Source organism: Citrus sinensis, chromosome 3, assembly GCF_022201045.2.
Source record: "Citrus sinensis cultivar Valencia sweet orange chromosome 3, DVS_A1.0, whole genome shotgun sequence".
NCBI classification, from domain to species: domain Eukaryota; kingdom Viridiplantae; phylum Streptophyta; class Magnoliopsida; order Sapindales; family Rutaceae; genus Citrus; species Citrus sinensis.
Window position 1 is genome coordinate 34,868,451 of NC_068558.1, and position 23,948 is coordinate 34,892,398.

The 23,948-nt window shown below is 30.9% G+C and overlaps 1 protein-coding gene across 1 annotated transcript; it reads left to right on the top strand.

The window, feature by feature from the left end:
• The first annotated feature begins 1,139 nt into the window (after positions 1-1,139).
• On the top strand, positions 1,140-21,111 carry LOC102613172 (disease resistance-like protein DSC1). The gene is made up of 10 exons (XM_052436004.1): positions 1,140-1,186; positions 1,293-1,452; positions 14,372-14,458; positions 14,924-15,549; positions 15,699-16,791; positions 17,242-17,553; positions 17,674-18,936; positions 19,026-19,640; positions 20,423-20,692; positions 20,817-21,111. Exons 1-8 carry the CDS (start codon positions 1,140-1,142, stop codon positions 19,599-19,601), a joined length of 4,164 nt encoding a protein of 1,387 aa, XP_052291964.1. The 3' UTR covers positions 19,602-19,640; positions 20,423-20,692; positions 20,817-21,111.
• Positions 21,112-23,948: the final 2,837 nt, after the last annotated feature.

Here is a 23,948-nt window from a genome sequence, read left to right on the forward strand (position 1 = left end):
AAAAGTTTTTTCCAATGATATCAATTTTCTAGAGAAATAATGAACATACAAAAAGTTATAAGCAAAATAAGCATACTGGTTTATAACTTAGGGTTTCAATTTGTTCATTCTTCAATAGCATATTACATCAAACAAGGTTCCAGATATACTCCTTGTATGTTCACATAATTATGTTCCGAATTTCATGCTTTAACATTATGTATATTATCATATACAATTAATGTGTGATTTTATCAAATTTTCATGGAAAAACATGGCATATTAGCATACATAATGCACTGAAGATCAGGGCATAAACTACACAAGCTCTAATACCAATGATGATTTCTAAATAAATCATGCAATTTATTTTGTTCAACCAAATCCATACCTTATTAGTTGATACGGAAACAAATCATCATGAATCTACAAGAATAAAGAATAAGCTCCCTCTAATCTCCAAAAGCGGATTGTCAGGAACTAGCACGAGCATATCACAATGAACAGGAATTGATTGCTAGAAACCTTCACTCCTTCACAAACAGATCGTCACCAGTTTATGTCACTGATGATCGGAGGACAATCACATATTTGGAGAATCCCCTCAATTCAAGAAGTAAGACCATTGCCTTTTTCCCTTTTCTCTCACTCTCTTTTGATGTTACTCTGATTCTTATGATTACTATTGTACGTGCTATCACTCACCCATGTAGTGTTTATATAGTACAATAAGTGTAGTATGTGTAGTTTAATTCAAATCAACTTCCTCGAGTTATTTGATAAGCTATATCTTATGTAATTAGGATTAAGATAAAATACTAATTTTATCTTATAAGAATCCTAGACAAAATCTAAGTTTATCTTATCACTTATGTTAGATTAATCCATCCCATCATATGTGTTAAATCTAACACATCTCTATGCCACTTTGTGTGGAAAGAAAATAAAACCTTCATTGATGAAGATCTCAACAGAGGAGATGAGATTTCGCCTGCCCTTTTGAATGCAATCGAAGGTTCAAAGATTTCGGTAATCATTTTCTCAAAGGACTACACTTTTTCAAAATGGTGCCTGAATGAAGTTGTCAACATTCTTAAATACAAGAACTTTAACAACAATTCAAAGAGAAGACAGAAACTGTTTAGAAGTGGAGGGATATAATGACCCAATTATCCTATCTATTTGGACATGAATCTACGAAGATAAGGTAACTCTCATCATTCATCACTTATATCTTCACTTTTTTTTTCCTAATTCTTTCTTTGTTTCATTTTCACTCATTGTTTTTCAATTTCATGCATGATTCTTGCTAGGACTGAGGCGAACCTTGTAGAAGTGATTGTCAAAGATATTTTAAAGAAATTGGAATGTACATCACTGTCTAGTGATTCATCAAAGGGTCTAGTTGGTCTCAGTTCACGAATTGAGTGCATTAAATCGCTGCTGTGTACAGGCTTGTCAGATGTTCGAATTGTGAGAATTTTGTTAGGAAATTGGTGGGTGAAGCAGGACCGCAGCTAAAATAAAATTGAAAGAAAAATAAAGAACAAGCACAAAGAGGACACCATAAAATACGTGGTTCGGCTTTTAGCTTACGTCCACGAGTGAAGACAGAAGGAAAATATTATACTAGTGATATGAGGATTACAAGTATTGTAATATTTTAGTTCACTACCCAGAGCCCCAATACACCCAATCTCTCACTCACTAATTACACAAGAGTAATAAAACCCTTAATCTCTCACACAACTCTTTCTCTTTTACAAAACAGAGAAGAGAAACTTAAAGAAAAATGGAATGAATAAAATGAGGAAGGAGCGTCTCTATTTATAGCCAAAGTTTTGGCTACTGTTCATTTAATATTTAATTATTATTATTATTTTATTAATTTTTCTTTTCTTTTCCTTCTTCGGCCCGGCATCTTTTTTTTTCTTCTCTCTTTTTTTTCTCTTCTTTGGGCGGCACCAAATCCTTCTTCTTTTTTCAATAACGGTGGGAACCACCTTCTAGAAAAGGTGGTGCTTGGCTATCATTTTTCCACAAATTTGGGGCATGGGCGGCATCAGTAAAACAACCCTTGCTAAAGCTCTTTTTAACCAGATTTCTAATGAGTTCGATGGGAAGTACTTTATAGAAAATGTCAGAGAAGAAATAGAAAATGTTGTTGGATTAGTACATCTACATAAACAAGTTGTGTCTCTATTATTAGGAGAAAGGCTTGAAATGGGAGGCCCTAACATACTAGCGTACACTCTAGAGAGGCTCCGGCGTACCGAGGACAATCCATGAGCACTTGAGGTCTTGGGTTCCTTCATAAAAAAAGCAAACAAGACTAGTAAAATGTATTGGATAACTTAAAATAAATTTCTGGCGCCAATCGCATTTATAAGTTGCTGCAAATTAGTTATGAGGAACTTACTTTCGAGGAGAAAAGTATATTTTTGGATATTGCATGTTTCTTCAAAGGAGAATGTAAAGATCGTGTGCTAATGTTACTACATGATCGTCAGTATAATGTGACTCAAGCACTGAGTGTCCTCATCGATAAGTCACTCATTACAAAAAGCTTAATAATCAGCCTTTTGGGCATTTTTCACATTAGTTGCTCTTTTTTTCCCCCTGCCCCTCCCCTTAAAAAAAGGAAAAGGCGCGTAATTGTAATGCCAAGAAGACTTCAAAGACAGCTATTGTGAGATTAATACTTAAAATTCAAAATATTATAATTTCTCTTGATGGCTTTTTCAACTTATTAATTCCCTTAAAGAAAATTATATATAATGTTCTAGATGGTCCGCCCATTTATTAAAATGAAAATTGTTTTGGAATTTTTCGTTATCTAACTGTTCGAGAAAATGACTCCTTAGTTTATTTAATGGTTTATTGAAAGTTACTCCATGAAAACCCTAACAAATGAAACTAGAAAGTCATGGGAAAATCAATGGGTACAAAGCAGATTGATAAAAGGAAAGCTTCAACCACATAATATATTATTCTTAATTAGTGATTTTCATCAGTATTTATGTTGTGTAAATTAGCAAGTGCACTAGTCGGCATAAGTAATATAATGAAGAGTAAAATATCGTCCCACAGAGATTGTATATCCTATTAGCTACCAAAATTATTCTAACCTCAATTTACTTGAACAATCGAATAGGTGGATTTAGATTAAAATAAAAATAAAATAAAATAACTAAAAATTAAATAAATATGCAAGCAGAAATAGAAATCACCAAGAGATTAAGACACTAGGACATCCGATTTCACCATAACCAATCCAATTTAATCCTCCATCTATGCTATTAAAGTTTATTACCCATATTGACAGTGAATTTCCCTAATCTATTCAATATCCTCTCTCAAATAATATCAAAAATACCTTCACATATTAACCCACTATATCTCTATGTGAATTTAAATATACAAAGATTTATTAAGGTCTATGGAAATTCTTAAATAAATTGCACGAATCACGTTGGCACATCTATGTCTTTTGTTCAATTCATGGCATCCATTACATAAAGCAAAAATGCATAAATCACCTCTCAGTCTCATTATGTATCCTCAAATCATTCAAATATTGGCCAGATATTTAAAAGCATTAAGCACAATAACGAACACTCAACTGTTAAATAATAAACTAAAAATAATATAGATTTATGGACTTAAACTTTCATAATTAGGCTGCATCGTAATCCTAATAAAATAAATTAGTTCATGAGAATATAAAATGAATCCATAAATATTGTAGAAAACATTCAAGCAAGACAATAGAGAAAAGAAAAAGAAAAACTCAAGAATTAATCCTAGCCTCCCTCTGAATCTCGTACAGCTGCTTTGGCTTCTCTTTTTTTTTTTTTTTTTTTTTCTTCTTCTTAGCCACTAATTCTTGCGGCTGCTCTTCTCTTCTCCCTCGGCTAAGTGGCTCTTGCCTCCCATTTATAATACTTTCAATTTTTGCGCCCTAAATCCTTGCATGGAAAGCATTAAATCCAAAGCCAAGCCGCCTCTTGCATGCATGCACATAACTTGTACAATAATTAATTGGCCAATGAATATTGTTAAAGCCAAGGCCCATCACGTGCTTGCCATTTAAACCCATGCCAAAATATTTGCTTCCTCAATTAATCACAATATATGTTCTCCACGTGATTGCACGCATGTTTATTAATCAAATTAAATATTTCTTGATTTGTTCCAATTAAATATCTTTATTTCTTTCCCTGTTAGATTCCTTCCAAGTTGATTTCTTCTAGAATGTTTTGATTTAATTCCTCTTTAATCCCATATTGTATTTAAAATAATAAAATATAAAAATTAAGATAAAAATGAACATAATAAAATATAATTTAATATAAAATTAAGTCAGAAAAATATAAAAATAATATATAAATTACTAGCACATCAATTTACTTGGGCATTTTGAATGTGATTTGTGGATTTTAAATTCGTTTAATTTTGAGATTACCTTGTACAAATTTCAGCTGTCATATTAGACTGAAGAATTTATTTTAAAATATTCAAAAAGGGATAAACTATTCCAATTTAAATTTTTAATTTCGAATATTGATGTAAATTCGCATCCATTGATCTTGTATAATTCAATGGTCGATATTCAAAATAAAAAAGTAGATAATCTGTGTCAAAAGTATTTTATAAAAAGTTGAAGTTAAATTAATTAGTCTCACCCGAAAAAAAAAAAAAGATATTGCATAATACAATGTTTGGTTGATATTGTATTTCTCGTGGTTTGTTGAAAGTTCTCCTCCGTGGAAACCCGAAATAAAGGAAACAATAAAGCCGTAAGCACTTGACATGCATATATTACTATTTCCATATCTATCAATTTCATTCTTACATCTACTTTTCCAAACTCTCAAGATTAATTAATTCTCTGTTTTATGATTTCATCCTCTTCTTCTTGCAATTTTAATGTCTTGCATAGCATCAATATAGCATTAGAATGGCCATAGACTAAATTCTTTTTAGCTTCATGTCTTATTGGGAAAATTTGATGCCTGAAGGATATTTTAGTCTTTTTGACATTGGTAAGGAGATTGAAAAAACTTGAATTTAGTTTTGTTCAAATTAAATTGTATATATTTAAATTTTATTTTCATTTCTTTTAGATAAACTAAAATAAAAATAAATAAATCTTTTTTCGGTAGATCGACCTCGGACTCACCGAGCTATAGTATAACTAAGCACTCTTATACTTAGAGTAAATTAAACACTTTTAAGTCATGCCAACTATCTATTAAGGTTTTCGGTTTTATGGACTTTAATATATCTAATATGGTGTGGGTCTTTAATGTGTAGAGACTCAATTGTATTCTAATTCTATGATGGACAGAATTAGGAATACTCAATGACAACGGAAAAAAGTTGTCTATATAGGTGGTTATGGTCCCCAGGTCACACGTATCTTTCTATTCTCTACTGACATCCCATCATCAGAGAGAGTACTGAGAAACTTAAAGGATTCTCTAGGAGAACGTGTGCATCTAAAAGACCAACCACACAACCCTAGAGAGCAATTTAGCGTTATGGATTTAGGTACGCTTCCGCATAATTTTGTTATTGATTCTTAGTGATGCAACATGAATGTTACTAGGTTATAGGTGATGGTTCTCACCAAAAGTTTTCTTGTCCTAACACTCTTTTGTTCTTAGATATGTCCAAAATGCTCTAATTCTAGATTGTGATTTGTTTAAGATTGATGTTTTATCTATGCATTCCTTATCACTTTTGAAAATACCTTTTTTTTTATTTAACTTGTTGCAGAATTAATAAGTCAAAGCATCAGTTAATAATACATTGCAATCTGTCAATAAGTCAAAGCATCGGTTAACCCTCTGTTGCTGTTTTCATTGTTAACATTAGACAAAAACAAGCGGGCTGTGTCTATATGTGGAATTCAACTCCAGTCTCTACTAAGTTGTGGTAATTTGTGGAAGTGTTCTTATGATATATGGTTTTGAAAGTTACATTTTTTGCAATCTTTTTATTTTTTTTCAAATTTATAATTTTGTTATGTTAGAGACATTACTTTTCTTTCTTCTTTGATTTTAATCTTGCTGAGGAACCATATAAGAAACCTCCAAAATGCTTAGGGAGTCAAGATACATGTGAGGGCTGTTTCAAATTAATTAACTTTTTTTTTTAGTCTGAGAAAATAAGCATTTTGAAAATACACAAAGTTGAAAACATTTTCTTGGCCAGTGCACAGCTTGTACGGTATACACAGGTAAGTATGAAGAGCAGAAAAATCAAGCCAGACTCTTGACGCAAGCATTTCATAGAAGGCTTTTTTATATGTTCATTTCGGGTAGTCTATCTCTCTACATTGATGTTCTGTGTGGGAATGTTGTTTTATTTTGAATCCTCGTAATGGTGTTGTGAACTTGTAATCCTCCGTTTGCTTCCTGGGCTATAAGTTGTTTAACTGAATGCACTAGGCTTTTGCTACTAATATTTTAATTTGGATGGAAGGACTTTCAAGAAATGAGAGATGCTGGATGTACAAATAAAATCAAACAGACAACTTCATCTTCTTAGACGATTCTTTTTCTGGTTTGACAATGTAATGGGGAATACAAGATTCTTAATTACTCCTCTTTGTGCTTCAAACTTTAATGTCTTGGTGAATCATTTGATGACCCAAAAGTTTTTACTTTTTAAGATTTTATAGCTGAGTTCATTTGTCATCTAACAAACTTTTTTGACCTCAGTCACGTGACTTATGCACGTGGGACATAAGCAATGAAACCAAAAACTAACAGCTAAGACGCAGCGTTTTGAAGCTGCCTTTAATTCACTTTCAACAATTCATACACAGATATACTCTGGCCATGGCTCACGAAGACCGTCGGTTATTACAACAAAAGATTAACGCAGCTCCAAATTATGAATCAATGGTAATTTAATTTGCTGACTCATCAGTTTGAAAGTAAAATCCAAAAACTATGATAAGAACAGAGACAGAGAATTGTCGGACTACACAAATTCTGCTATTGCTAGAGTTAGAAAAACCCCAGCGTTTATTCTTTTACACAAAATAAAAGTTGTTAAATTTCTTTATTCACTGAAACTATATGAATATTGAATTATGCGTTGAAATAATCTCATTAACTTTGGTATATTTATCATGCTCATAAAACATGACTTGATAATTTTTCCTTTTATATGTGAGCAGAATTTAGACATCTGACATTGTTTAGTATTAAATGTTTATCAGTTTGGAGAAACTATCTAAATGCAGTGGCAAATAGGACAAATGAGAGCTATTATATGAAAGGACATTGGGCAGTAGCCTGTAGCTGTTGGATTAATTTGCTTGTAGCCATAGGATTAGTTTGACAGCAATGCAAATGTACTAAACACATCTCGCCGAGCAAGAAACAATGGATATATATATTATTATGAATGATTGAAAGAGTAGTGTTGTTCTCAGAAATTCTTTGTGTGCAGTATTAGTCTAATTCGAAGTTTCAATCTTTATATATGTCGACTGCCACTGATTTTATTATTCTATTCCTATTTAAATTTTAAGCCCTCATCATCCAATCACATTTGTAATAGTTTCTGTCGATTCCTTTTTCAACTATTGAGCGGTGCTCAAATACAGACATTTGGATGAATTTAACATGCTAACAGAGTTTTAAAAAAAAACGAAAAAAAAAAGGAAAAACACGTATTCTAATATAATATTTTTTACTTTTTAGTGTATTGGAGTTCTCTTTTCCTCTTTTAACTGTATATCGTCATCTAACTGTTTGATAAAATGACCCATTAATTTTTATGATTTATATATTGAAAGTTACTCAATGGAAACCCCAGGCAAAAAGGAAACCGAAAAGTCATAGGAAAATTAATGGGTAGAAAGTAGAAGCGAGAGGGTTAGTAGAGTGAGGGAGGGGTCGATGCAATTGAGATAGTGCTCCACTGTTCATCTATTTCTCTCTCTACAAGAGAAACGGAAGTCAAGCTTGAATAAGAGAGGGGAATCTGTTACTCACTGGAAACCCCAAGCAAAAAGGAAACCGAAAAGTCATAGGAAAATTAATGGGTAGAAAGTAGACTGACAAAATGAAAGAAAATTTTATTTAAATAATATTAAAAAAAGGGGATAAATTTTTCTAATTAAAGTTAAATTATTCTCACCCAAAAAAAATTGTATAATATTCTAAATAAAAAAATTCCTAGAAATTTCCAAAAACACAAAAAAAGGAGTCAGCTACGGGAAAGTCATAGGTAATTCATAAAGAAATTTGGTGAGAAAATTAAATGCTGTTAGCACTTGAAATGTATATATGTGTATTTTCATGTCTAATTATTAATATTATCATTTTATGCAATAAACTATATTATAATTAAAAATATATACCTCATATTAATATTTAAATTAATATCCAAACATTTCATTTAATTTTATTTATTTGCTAAATAGCTGAATGGCTAAGTTAAAATTAAATATTCAATTTCTTCAACCAAACGCAAAATAACAGTAGCTGTTTGGTAGCCATACTAAATCATGGGATTGATTATGGTGGGTCCCATCATGGACCCACAGTATAGGGCCCAAATAATGCCTCATCTTATGCTGTAGGGGCCCATGGGATAAGTTGGAATAAAGTAATTAATTTATAATTATTTAATTGTCTTAATCGTAAATTAAATAATTTAATTATTAAATTAAAAGAAAAGTATTTTAATAAACAAAAATTAGTTATTTTGTTAATAATATTAATTTTTAATATTAAAAATTAATTAAAAAAAAACTTAATTTTGATATTGTGTTTTAGTTGATAATGACATATAAAGATCTTCTGTAGTTAAAGAAAAGTGTTTTGTTCTGATTTTGGTTCAGCCGAAAACAAGATAAGAGCTTCCCTTCTAGAGGTTGTATTCTGGAGAAGATGGTGACTGGGGCTGTATGGGGGTACTTCGCTGGGGATGGTGACGGCTGAGATAAACATGAAATCATAATATTATAATTGCTCTTGATGGCTTTTTCAACTTATTAATTCCCTTAAAGAAAATTATATATACTGTTCTAGATGGTCCGCCCATTTGTTAAAATCAAAGCTGTTTTTGAATTTTTCATTATCTAACTGTTCGAGAAAATGACTCCCTAGTTTATTTAATGGTTTATTGAAAGTTAGTCCATGAAAACCCCCAAGAAATGAAACTGGAAAGTAATGGGAAAATCAATGGGTAGAAAGCTGATTGATAAAAGGAAAGCTTCAACCAGATAATATATTATTCTTAATCAGTGATTTTCATCAGTATTTACTTGGACATTTTGAATTGATTTGTGGATTTTAGATTCGTTTAATTTTGAGATTACCTTGTACATTTTTCAGCTGTCATATTAGATTGAAGAATTTATTTAAAAACATTCAAAAAGGGATAAACTATTCCAATTTAAATTTTTAATTTCAGATATTGAGATAAATTCTCATCCATTGATCTTGTATAATTCAATGGTAGATATTCAAAATAAAAAAGTAGATAATCTGTGTCAAAAGTATTTTTTAAAAAGTTGAAGTTAAATTAATTAGTCTCACCCGAAAAAACAAAAAAGATATTGCATAATACAATGTTTGGTTGATATTGTATTTCTTATGGTTTGTTGAAAGTTCCCCTCATTGGAAACCCGAAGTAAAGGAAACAAGAAAGCTGTAAGCACTTGACATGTATATATTACTATTTCCATATCTATCAATTTCATTCTTACATCGACTTTTCCAAACTCGCAAGATTAATTAATTCTCTGTTTCATGATTTCATCCTCTTCTTCCTGCAATTGTAATGTCTTGCATAGAATCAATATAGCATTAGAATGGTCACAGACTAAATTCTTTTCATCTTCATGTCTTATTGGGAAAATTTGATGCCTGAAGGATATTTTAGTCTTTTCGACATTGGTAAGGAGACTGAAAAAACTTGAATTTAGTTGAAGGATCGAAGCTGTCTAGTAAGGTTAAAAGGGCTAAAAAGTTTCCAATTTATAATTAAGGGAAGTTGCAGTTAAAAAGAATATGTCAAGCACATATCAATTTGTTGTTAATTCATAGTTGCATTTTCAACTTCTAATTTTATAATAAACAAATGCATAGTTGCATTTCATGACTAATAGTCTAATAGAGTATAAATTAGCTGGCAAACTAGTGGTGGTTTGTGGTTTGCAGAAATGAGAAGAAAGGAAAGGAGATGAATTGAGAGAAATAGAGAGGAAAAAAGAGAAGAGGAAGAACAGTTCCAGTTCTTTTATTTGGTTTGGCATGGAATTCTAATAAAAGAAAAGTATTATTTATTTTTTACTTCGATAATTTTATCCTTTAGTGTTAAACTATCAATATTTATTATTAAATATATTATTTTTTTAATTTTTATTCTTTTACTATCTACTCGCTACAACATTGTATGAATTACACACACACACATATAGAAAAATTTTCTATTCAAATTAAATTCCGAGACGGATTTACAGTGTTAATTCTGAATTTTAATCCCGAATCCGAGCACCCTATATATATATATAACCAATATAATTATGAAATCAATTTTTTTAACATTATGCATAAAATTAAATGTCTTCACATTAAAATGGATTAGGAAAAATCTTGGATATGAATTAAAAGGTATTTTCAGATCAATTCGTAATTTTTTACTATTTTTTTAATTAATAAATGTATGTACTGCATTAATTGTAAGTATTGAAATAGAATAGAAACTAGTAAGTAAGACCGTAGAAGTATTTAAGTTTTATGCAGGCCCACCTCCTAATTGTAAGTATTGAATTTGTTATTATCTAACTGTTCGAGAAAATGACCCCTTAGTTGATTTTATGGTTTATTGAAAGTTACTCCATGGAAACCCCAAGAATTGAATCGGAAAAGTCGTAGGAAAATTAATGGGTAGAAAGTAGATTGATAAAAAGAAAGCTTCAGCCACATAATATATTATTCTTAATCAGTGATTTTCATCCGTATTTACTTATTTTGAAAGTGATTTTAGATTTCAGATTCCTTTAATTTTGAGATTACCTTGTACAAATTTCAATGGTCATATTAGATTGAAGAATTTATTTAAAAGTATTAAAAAAGGACAAACTATTCTAATTTAAATTTTTAATTTCAAATATTGACATAAAGTCTCATCCATTAATCTTGTATAATTCAACGGTAGATATTCAAAACAAAAAGGTAGATAACCTTTGTCAAAAGTTTTTTATAAAATGTTGAAGTTAAATTAATTAGTGTTACCGGATAAAAGGAAAAAAGGTATTGCATAATACAATGTTCAGCTGATAAGTTGGGGTAAAAATTGGTAATTCATACCTTTAAAAATAACGGAAGTCGAATTCCGCTATTGTAAACTCAACTCCTCAATCAACCGGAAGATGAATTACGTCTGAGAGAAATTTCGGTCTAGTAATGCTAACCAAACAAAGGAAATGACAAAAAAGTTTGAATTCTTTTCCTTTCATCCATCCTCTCCGTCCAACCAAACATCACCTAAAAGAAGATTAGTTGGCATTTTATAATTGTTTAAATGAATAGGAAAGCCCCATGGATATCACAGGAAACCAAGAGGAAATGAGACAGGAAATGATCGACAATATGAATAAGCAAAAGGGGTTAGGATTGTCTTCTTTCCTATTCTTTCAAATCTAGTGAAAAATAAAGTAAAAAAACTGGTTTGATTGTCAACATCAAAATTTAAAATTTAATCTTTGCCACTTATTTCACTAGGAGAGAGCATGTTCTTCCCCCATAAGGAATTGTTCCAATAATTCCGAACCTAATCTTTTTAAAAAAAGCACATACAGTACTTTATACGAACCAAACTTTTAACACAAGAAAGCCGAAGTATATATTTTACTGAGATTATGAGAGAAAAAACAACAGGAGAAAATTTTTGTCCAAGCAAAAGATGTATCTTATTAATAGGCAAGAAGTGGTCAAATAGACCCCAGTAGCTTCATAAATGGTTACACATATCATCTTTGTATGACTATTATACGCTTTGATTATAGACATAATAAATAAAAAATAGTAATAAGATAAAAATAACAAATACAACATCAGATAATACAAATAAAATATTATAATAAGTATAATTGATAAAGTAACACACACACACACACACACATATATATAACTATATTTAATATTAAGCTATTATTAGTATATCCCAATTATTAGTATAATTGATAAAGTAACACACACACACACATATAATTATATATAACACATATAATTTTAAAATCCATCGATCCAAAAATTGAATTTACGATTTATACTAATATTGACATAATTACTAAAATAATATAAATTTTTAAAATTATTTTGAATGTTAAGTACAATTATTTTAATATTTGCAATTTGTCAAATAGATTTTATTATTATTAAAAAGTATGATAGATTAATAATATTAAAATAACCTTTCGATCATTCAAAATAATTTTTAAGTTTTATCTTATTTTATATATTATATGATTTTAATTTTTTCATTTGTGTTTATTATATAAATTCATTTTAAAGTCAATTTTTAGGTTGTTAAAATCAAAGGTTATAATAGTAAAAATAGAATATGCATGAATATGCATGACTATTTATGAAACCAAGAGGATCTATATGAATATTTAAGCCAACCTTAGGGATGTAGGTGACTTTTCCCCCAGTCAAAATAATGTCATGAATGATTACTGAGTAAAGAAACCATAAAATTATTACGTATTTAAGATATATATCTATCAAGATAACTTAGAATCAATACTCTTCTCTAGCAAAATATGCTACAACCGGTATCAAATTAAACCAGTTGATTCAATTTATTCGAGCTGTCGCACGCTCAAATCATTCAAAGTTATTCAAGAGCTAAAAGTGACTTGATTAACATTTATATAATATTTTGATAGCTTAAAATTTGGAAGTACATTCAAGGCTTAAAATTTAAAAGTATTTGAAAGAAAAAATGAAAAAAAAAGTGGTGATATTTGACCCCTTCATTATATCTCATAAGCTCCCACTAGTCACTTTTATGCCAATACCTATTTTATCCTCATATGAAATGTTTAAGAGTAATAGCTTTTAAGTGTATCTACATGATAATTTCTATTATTATCTAATTTAGCTAATCTAACTTCTTAAACCCTAATTTTTTTAATTTTTTAAATTATTATCTCCTCACAAATATTGTATACTCTACTTTTGTAATCATGAAAGAAATTAGCTTGCCATACTCAATAGAAGATTGAAAGGAATTTAGATATATTGTAAATAGATGTAGGTAGTTAAAACCCTAGAATTAACAACTTAATTAATTTTTGAAAATATTGTACACCGTTACTATTCACTGAAACTATTCACAGTTATTGTTCATTCGCATAAAAAATATTAATTCTCCAAAACACAATAAATTGTAGAAATTAAACAACACCGAGATTTTTACGTGGTTCGGATTAATCAATCCTACATCCACGAGGGCACGCCCAAATGAAAAGCAATTCACTAAGTTGAGATGTTAAAACCTATGAATTTACCAAACTTAAGACTCTTACTTATAGTTTATCACCATACAGCTTACTCAACCTTAGACTGAATCTACTTCTCTTGAATAATTGTTACCCCTCTTGATCCACAATCCTCAAGGCACTTCGCAAAGTGATCGATAGCAATTCTTCAATTCTTCAATATTTAGTAATACAAGATCCACAAAGATGAAAAGAAATAGTCTCGCTACAAAACTTTAAATAAAGAAGATACGAAAACAAATCAACACAATATTATGTGTCAAATCCGGATTCTCTAGAGAAGAGGCCAAATTTTGCTTCTTAGCTTTATGCTCTGTGTTGTACTAATTCAATTGTGAAATACCTCTCTTTATATAGGTATCAGGGTTTCACAAAAATTTCAAGTCTTAAAAGACTTGAATTATTTCTAAAATAAGAGTTTCTTTCCTCTTATAATTCCTACAAATCTGAATAGGAATAAATATGATCTTCTTGCCTTGTTTGTCTCCAAAGAAATATCTAGATCATTTAATAAACTTAATGTTTGAACCAACTTCTTACTCTAAATATATCTTATGTGCCAATTAATTAAAGAATCACAACATTAATTGACTTGCTAAATTAGACATCTAATTAAATTAGGAAACAAATATTCTTAATAAATTGGAATCTCACTAAATTAGGGACTTAATAAATTAATCCCTATTACAAAATATGCAATAATAAAATTTTAATTTAACTAGATTTGTCATAAGATGCCAACTCTATAAATAATGGACTTAACAATGATGAAGTTTAAATTTTTTTCCCTTTAATTTTGTACTCTATTTATCTTCAACACCCCAATAACTTCATATTTCTGACAAATTTTAGGATGAAAAACCTACTAATCATGGAAATAATGTTAGAAAAGAATCGGTCATGATAGATGGCCGTGCTTGTGTTTTTACTACTGATATGGTATATAGGTAACTTTCACTTTTAAATTTTTCTAATTATTAACTAATATTATTTTGAATTAATTAGTTTGAAGAACCAGAAAAAGCTAAATAACTCATTCCATTCAAAATATTGAAGAACAATATAAAATTTCATACTACAATGTCAACCAAATTGAACACCTTTGATGTTTCAAAGAAAAAATTTTTATTCATTCGATAAAAATAACAGACACTTGGAAGATTGTTTACAACTATTTCTCATTCCATAACAATTTCATACTACGATATTAACCAAATTGAACAGCTTTGATGTTTCAAAGTAAAAAAAAAAAACACACTTAAAAGACTGCTAATAGCCATGCCTCAGTCCATAAATTTGAAAGTAATTGAAAGTATTTGAAAGAACAAATTAAAAATATGAATTTGCAGTTCGAGGTATAATAAATGTGAAGCAGATCCTGGTCAATAAAAACTATAATTGAAGAGAGAGAAAACTAAGACCAATGACATTGACGTTCCTTTCGAAAAGCTCCAAGAAATTTCTGAAGAAAGGAGAAAGCAAAAGCGAAGAAAGCTCAAGGCAGGAAAGTCATATATTTCACTTTCTCTATGTTCATTCAAAAAATTTGCTTCATCCATGGCTTCATCATCTAGCCTTACTGTTCAAAGCAAATATGAGGTATTCCTTAGTTTCCGAGGGGAGGACACCCGTAATGGCTTTACTAGCCATCTGGCTGCGGCTTTACATCGGAAACAAATACAATTCTTCATTGACGATGAAGAACTTAAGAAAGGAGATGAGATTTCGCCTGCCATTTCAAATGCAATCGAAACATCAGATATTTCGATAATCATCTTCTCAAAAGACTATGCTTCTTCCAAATGGTGCCTCAATGAACTTGTCAAGATTCTTGACTGCAAGAAAATGAATGGCCAAATTGTGATACCGGTTTTCTATCAAGTAGATCCATCTGATGTGCGCAAACAGAGGGGAACTTTTGAAAAAGCTTTTGTTCATCATGAAAACAATTTTCCAGATAAGGTTCAGAAATGGAGGGATGTATTGACCGAAGCATCAAATTTTTCTGGATATGATTCCACTGAATCCAGGTAACTCTTAACTCTTCCTTTACAACCTTTTTCTATCCATAATCATTTACCGCCTTATAAAAAAACATTTAAACTTTCTTTATAGCCCAGCTTGGTCAGTTATATAACTCATCATTGCTTATTATATCCTTCAAAACACTTGTTGCTAGGAAAGAGGCAGAACTTGTGGAAACAATTGTTGAGGATATTTCCAAGAAATTGGAAGATATGTATGACACAACTGATTCAGATGGCTTCGTTGGATTAAATTCACGAATTGGGGAAATGAAATCACTGCTATGTCTCGAATCTCATGATGTTCGAATTGTAGGAATTTGGGGCATGGGCGGTATCGGTAAAACAACCATTGCTAGTGTTGTTTTCCACCAAATTTCTAGAGACTTTCAAGGCAAGTGCTTCATGGCAAACGTCAGAGAACAATCAAATAAAATAGGGGTAATACATGTTCGAGATGAGGTTATTTCTCAAGTGCTAGGAGAAAATCTCAAAATAGGAACTCTCACTATTCCCCAAAATGTCAGGAAAAGGTTGTGGCGGATGAAAGTGTTGATTGTTCTTGATGACGTCCATGATGAATTCACACAATTAGAAAGTTTAGCAAATGGGGTAGGTGGATTTAGTCCTGGAAGTAGAATCATTATAACGACTAGAGATAAACGAGTTCTTGATAAATGTGGAGTGAATAGTGTATATGAGGTCGAGCAGTTGACATACAACCATGCTCTTGAGCTCCTTTGTAGAAAAGCCTTTAGACAAAACAATCGCTCTCGTGATCTTCTTGAGCTCTCACGGGAAGTTGTGTGCTATGCTGATGGCAATCCATTAGCTCTTGAAGTTTTGGGCTCTTCCCTTTATCATAAGAGTAAACAACAATGGAAAGATAAATTGAACAACTTGAAATTGATTTCTGAACCTAGTATTTATAAGGTGTTGAAAATAAGTTATGATGAGCTAAATTCAGAAGTGAAGGAAATATTTATAGACATTGCATGTTTCTTCAAAGGAGAAGATATAGACTTCATGACAAGGATACATGATGATCCAATGTCTATACATGATGGATTGAACATTCTTGTTAATAAGTCACTCATTACAATATCAGATGAGAACGAGCTACAAATGCATGATTTATTGCAAGAAATGGGTCAGACAATTGTTCGTCAAGAATCTGCCAAAGAACCAGGCAAACGTAGTAGGTTGTGGGATCACAATGATGTCTGTTATGTGCTAAAGAAAAATAAGGTAAATATCTATTTATTTGACTTTTAATTTATGAGGCTATATGCACCATTAATTTCCTTCTCCAAATTCATGTTTACTATATGTATATATATAAAACTTCTCAGATGTGGACGCTAAATGCAAATTTTATGAGGATTTGTGCTAACAAATATATATATATATATATATAAATAGAGAAAGAGAGAGAGAGAGAATTAGCTTTCAAATTCTGTTTTATTAAAATTTGAGATGAGTTTACAATAACATCATAGTAGTACGTTTACAACATTGTAAACTCGTCATGCATTTTAATGAAGTACGGGATTCCGTATTGAAAATTCTTTTTTTGTGTGCGTGTGTATTGAACAAATAATAAAATTAAACAATTCACATTTTATATTTAATTTGGAAGCCCTTAGTCAATTTTTCAATAGTTACATTTATGCTGACTCCTTTCCTTTTGTTTATAAGGGGACCGATAAAGTTGAAGGCATTTTCCTTGATTTGTCCAAGATAAATGACATACATCTAAATCCTCAAGCCTTTGTAAATATGTCCAATCTGAGATTGCTTAAATTCTATATGCCCAAGCATAATGATATTCCAATTATGAGCTCTAAACTGCATCTTGACCAAGGTCTGGAATATCTTCCTGAAGAATTGAGATATCTACATTGGCACGAATATTCTTTGAAAATGCTGCCATTTGATTTTGAACCAGAAAATCTTATTGAGCTCAATTTACCTTACAGTAAAGTTGAGCAAATTTGGAAAGGAGAAAAGGTATGGTGTTCTCTATGGTACCAAAACATTAATTAATTTTTCTTTCTTTAACTGTATAGAACAAAATGTGAAATTTGGTGGAACTAATTTAATATAGTCTTTGTTTATCTTTTATTGCAGAAAGCTTTCAAGTTAAAATATATTGACATCAGCCATTCCCAAAAACTTGTTAGGATGTTAGACCTATCAGAAACCCCAAATCTTGAGAGAACAAATCTTTTGAATTGTAGAGACTTGGCTTGTGTTCGCTCATCAATCGAGAATTTCAACAATCTTAGTATGTTGTGTTTTAAGGGTTGTGAAAGTCTTAGGTCCTTTCCAAGAGGCATTCATTTTGTTTCCCCAATAACTATTGATTTCTCATTTTGTGTTAATCTCACAGAGTTTCCACAGATTTCTGGGAATATAATAGAGCTAAAATTGTGGTATACTGCAATAGAAGAAGTTCCCTCGTCAATAGAGTGTCTAACTAATCTTAAAAATTTGAGTTTGTTTAGTTGCACAAGGCTGAAGAGGGTTTCAGCTAATCTTTATAAATTGAAATCTCTTCTTAAGCTTTATCTTAACGGCTGTTTAAGCCTTGAGAATTTCTCAGAAATCTTGGAGAAAATGGAACATTTAGATTACATTGTTTTGGAAAGGATGGAAATTCAAGAGCTGCCGTCTTCATACGACAATGTACAAGGGCATGAAACGCAGGGCTTGGAGGGTTGCTCTGAACAAGATAATTTGCCAGATAACATTTGCAATTTAAAATCTTTTGAGTACATCGGTGCACGTGGATCAGCCATTAGTCAACTACCATCCTCTCTTTCAGGTTCAAACCCACTTCAAGTACTTTCGTTCAGTGGATGCAGAAGTTTGGTGACAATTCCTGCATCAATATTATCATCGGGTTTATCTTCTTTGGACAGGCTAGATTTAAGAGGATGTGGTTTAACAGCTATCCCGCAAGAGATAGGCTGTCTATCCTCATTGAAAGAATTAGATATATGTGAAAACAACTTTGAGAGTTTACCAGCAAGTATCATGCAACTTTCACGGTTGACATATCTTTACTTGAGTAAATGCAATATGCTTCTGTCATTACCAGAGCTCTCACTAAGTTTGAAATGGTTAGACGCAAGTAATTGCAAGCGACTCCAATCTTTGCCAGAGATTCCGTCATCTCTGGAAGAAGTAGATGCATCCGTATTTGAAAAGCTATCGAAACACTCACATTATGATGAAAATGAAAGGGCATATGTCAGTTCGTCCATTGAGTTCTGGTTTACTAATTCAATGAAACTAGATAACGAAGCAAACAACAAGAATTTGGCAGATTCACAACTTAGGATTCAGCATATGGCAATTGCATCATTGAGGCTATTTTCTGAATTGACTGTACGCAATTCTTTCTCATTTGCTAGCTCTATCTCTCTGATCCTCTCTCCCTCTTTGTTACATCTGAAATCATTATTTTCATTTTTCAGGAACCTTGTATACTCAAGGGTCCCATCATAGTTTTACCTGGGAGCGAAATTCCAGAGTGGTTCAGCAATCAAAGTTCAGGATCTCAAATAACTCTTCAACTGCCTCAGCATTGTTGTCAAAACTTAGTCGGGTTTGCTCTTTGTGCTGTTCTTGAACGGTCTGATTCGGAATGGGCTGAGTTTGACGTCGGCTGTCGATACAGCTTTGAAATGAAGACTCTCTCTGGAACGAAACATGTTCGTCGCTGTTGCGTTATGGCAAGTTATCAGATAACTAAAATAGATCATGTCATGCTTGGATTTCGTCCCTGCGGGAATGTTGGGTTTCCTGATGATAACCTCCATACAACTGTCTCATTTAATTTCTTCTCAAATTCCGACAACGCGGTGACTTGTTGTGGGGTGTGTGCGGTATATGCAAATCCCAACGAGAACAAACCCAACACTTTTACTCTCAATTTTGCTACCGAAAGTTGGAAATTGGATGATATGGCCAGCTCAAGTGGAACCTCTGATGAAGAGGAGTTGGAACCAAGTCCCAAGAGAATTTGCAGAGATCAAATCAACAGTCCGTAACAACTGAGTCACTTTTTTACTTATATTCCATTTTCTTCAGTAAGTCCAATGCTTCGATTAATTTCTAATTCTTTATCTTTTTATTATTACTCTTAATAATCTCTCTCTGGCTCTCTCTCTAAAGAAATAAAACAAAGAAAATCTTACACTTGCTGAAAATTATGCTATTCAAATTTGTATTTCCTCTATTCATTCATGCTGATAAATTGTTAACCCCCATACGATTTTTCTCTACTGTTGGTACTGGTAATCCTTTATGGTACTTGAATTAATTTGTCAACTGAGAGATCTTATGTCTTCTATTTCTCTTTTTGGGATGACTTAATACTACATTTTTTTCTTATAAAAAATTACATTTTTTGAAATAATGTGCTCTTACAATTTTTCGTCAATTTTTAATTATATATATATATATTTTAAATAATGTGCTCTTTATCCTAGGCTTTGCATATGTTTAACATCGATTTCGTACGATCCTGTGCCTATTCTATAAGTAGATATTTTATTAAAAACAACTGAACTGTGTTTATAAGTGGGATTCAACTCTTCAACCTCTACTGCATGAAATTGTAGTAATTTGGGGAAGTGTTCTTACTTATATGCTTCTGAAAGTTACATGTTTTATCAATATTTTATTCTGAAGAGAATGAGCGTGTAGGAACAAACTAAATTGAAAACATTTTCTTGAACATTTTCAAACAAATTTTATGGTCTGCGAGTGAAGTCATTACGAGTAAGTGGCCGTAGTCAAAGACATGTCAAGCCCATATTTTGCAGATTTTTTTTTTGTACTTTTAAATGTTGTTTATTTGATTTTGTAGTGCCAAAAGTAGATTTGGATTTATGCGGGCGACCAGATGATACAGTCATACAGACTACAGAGGTTTGTTTCTTTGACTACAGAGGTTTGTTTCTTTTGAATTTCTTTGATATGATAGTTAGCGGCTCACAAAATGGTTATTTAGCTATTTGTTTGGTTGGTTATATCTTTATTACCTGCCCTGGCATGGCCTGTGCTTGATTTTATAGCTTGATCACGAATGCATGTAGGCTAATCGCTAATGGACAACATTCATTGTCTAAAAATGACGGTAAATTCTTTGATTCCCTTCCTTTTATTATAATTGTTTTAGTTGATATTTTATCCATAAATTCTTTTAATTTTTCTTTCTTCTAAACTTTAATTTTCTTTTAAATTGACTCACGGTCAAACAGGAAACATATGCAATTGGGATTCCTTGGATTCCTCTACAAAAACCTGCACACTCATCTGTGTTGCTTCTTTGGATTGATATATATATGAAAGAAAAATTAGCTTAGCGAGCCAAGTTATGAGGTCAACATTTTTTTCTTTTAATTTTTCTTGAATTCACAGGAATTAAGCCTTATAAAAGTTTTCAATTTATGGGGTGGCATTCATTTTTGTCTGCACTTGATTTTCTGTGTTGTATATATAAACGTGAAGACTGTCACGTATTAGATAATTAATACTTAGATATTTAGAATATCATCGTATGTTTCCGACAATCAAATTTTATTTCTCTAGAATTTCTTTAAGGATTGTCGTCTAATTGTTCGAAGAAATGACTCATTAGCAAAACTGGTTTTAAAGCAGAATCATTTTTATGGTCTTCAATTTGCTCGACTAATTTTTTTTTTTTTTAATGAAAAATTTAGTACAAATCCAATGGGAGATTGATGTTCTTCTTTGAAAAAAATAAGGTTGAAAATATCTAATGAGAAGACCTCAAGAGAATACGTGAATACAGGTTTGCAAGTTAAATACCAAGTTCAAATTGGTTTGATTTTACATCTAATTTTTAAGAAACCGTGTAGTTGATGGTGCACTTTCAAAAGTTGTATGTCATCAATTGATCTAGTATAGAGACAGACTTCAAATAATTTACTATATGGTACTGCGATAATAAAATAAGCAACCACTGAACATTTTGTAATTTGTAGTAATGTCACTGACATTTAGCATACAAATTTAAATTTTGTAAGTAGCATATAGAACATTAGAACCATCACAGATAATCATTTCTTCTTGATTTTTAATCGTTCTAATCATCTGCTTATATACATATATATATATATAAACTATTTTGCATATTCATTTTCTAAAATGCGGATTCGGGATTTCAAAGACTTTTACAATAATGTAAACTGCTGAAAAATCATTTTACAACATTGTGAAATCTAAGGGCCCATTCGATACACTTTTATAACAACTGTTTTTGTTTTTGTTTCCAAAGTACAAGTGCAATAACTAATCGGTAGCTTATATCATAAAAACAAATTACAAAACGCAGAAAACAAACTTTGGTTCACCGTTATAAGTTGTAAAACATGTTTGACATGTTCTCAATATTTTATAAAATAAATTACAGAAAAAAATAATAAAATAGTTATCTCGCACTTTCCAAAAATTCTACTCTACTTTTCTTATCTCAACCCTATCTCTTTATCATGCTATTTGTTAGGAAATTGATGGGTGAAGCAGATACGCAGCTAAAGTGAAATTAGAAAAAAACAAAGAACAGGCACAAAAGAGGACACCAGAAATTACGTGGTTCGGCTTTTAGCCTACGTCCACGGGCGAAGACAGAAGAAAAATATTACACTAGTGATATGAGGATTACAAGTATTGTAATCTTTTGGCTCACTATCTAGAACCCCAATACACCCAATCTCTCACTCACTAATTACACAAGAGTAATAAAACTCTTAATCTCTCACACAACTCTCTCTCTTTTACAAAACAGAGAAGAGAAACTTAAAGAAAAATGGAATGAATAAAATGAGGAGGGAGCCTCTCTATTTATAGCCAAAGTTTTGGCTACTGTTCATTTAATATTTTATTATTATTATTATTATTATTATTTTCTTTTCCTTCTTCGGCCCGACATCTCTTTTTTTCTTCTCTCTTTTTTTTTCTTTGGGCGGCACCAAATTCTTCGAGATTGATGGCTGTCAAAGCTAATTTGAATTTGGCTTGTTAAGGCCACTGGCTTTGACACTATTCATTACGGTGAACTTCCCTGTTAAATTTCATCCTCTCTCACCTTCAACTTTTGATATTTTTTTTCTCTTTCAATTTTCTTCAAACACCGATTCTTCATCTTTCCACCCACAGCAAAATCAGGTAATTTTTCATACGATTTTTTTCTCTACCGAAAATTCTCTCTCATCTAACTATGTACATTTTTTATTTTAATCTTGTTTTCTTTGTCATACAATTTTTTTCTTATCTTTATCTACAAGAATTGCAACCTTGAAGAGTTACAAGTAAGTTTTTTTTCTTCTTTTCTTTTTTATTGCCATTTTTTAAATCTTTTTGTATCTATTTTTGTTCTTCACACACGATATATGATTTTATCTTTGATATTTAGAAAAATCATATGAAAACACAACATATTTATGTGGAACTGTACTAATATTTATAGATCTACATATATAAGAATTGATATAAAGTTATTTTAATTTATTTTGTTTATTATTTCCTTTTAATTGAATTAGAACTTTTTCATTTGGTTTTTTATACTGATATTGATGATCCAATGGGTCTATTTATACTATTGAGCTAGCATTTATTGATTAGCCAAGTGGCTGCTTCTTTTGTTTGGCTAATTTTTCAATTAAAAACTAGACTACACTTGTCACCATGTATGCAATTCATGGCCAAATGTTTTGTTTGCTAGCAGGTTTGGTATGTTATGTTTGCTAAGCAAGATAATGCACTAGCTTTATTCTTTTTTCCCTAATAAGATTAGTAAGTAAAAAAGTTCTCATTATGAATACTTAGGGGCATAGTCTCTACAGAGTATCAATTTCTTAAAAAAGTGTTTTCTTACTTTTATATATATATTGTGTTTTTACTTCATTTTGTTTTTGTGTGCATATTGTGCATGTTAGTTTGTTTAAGCTAAGTATGTTTAGGAGCAATTTTTTTTATTTTGATTAATATTTGATATATGTTATTTTTTTTCAAATTTTTTTATAACAAGATATGAATCCTCATGAAGTTGATTGTGAGGATAAGGCTGATTGGATTGGTGTATAGTGCATGACCATGTTAAAATAGGTGATTGACAAACATCAACTTTCACAAAAAAACTTTGTCTCCTGCAAGTGTCGCAGAGATAAATGCTATAAGAGATAGACTTGCAAATTGTATGTGGATTAAACACGTAATGCATGACGTCTACCATGTAATTTTTTGTAATCGTTTTGTTTAAATCATATGTGTTGTAATATATATATTATTTATAGTGTAAAAACAATGACACTGTAAAACCTTTTTTTATTAATGCTTATACTCAAACTTTATCCTCATGTAAATTTTTA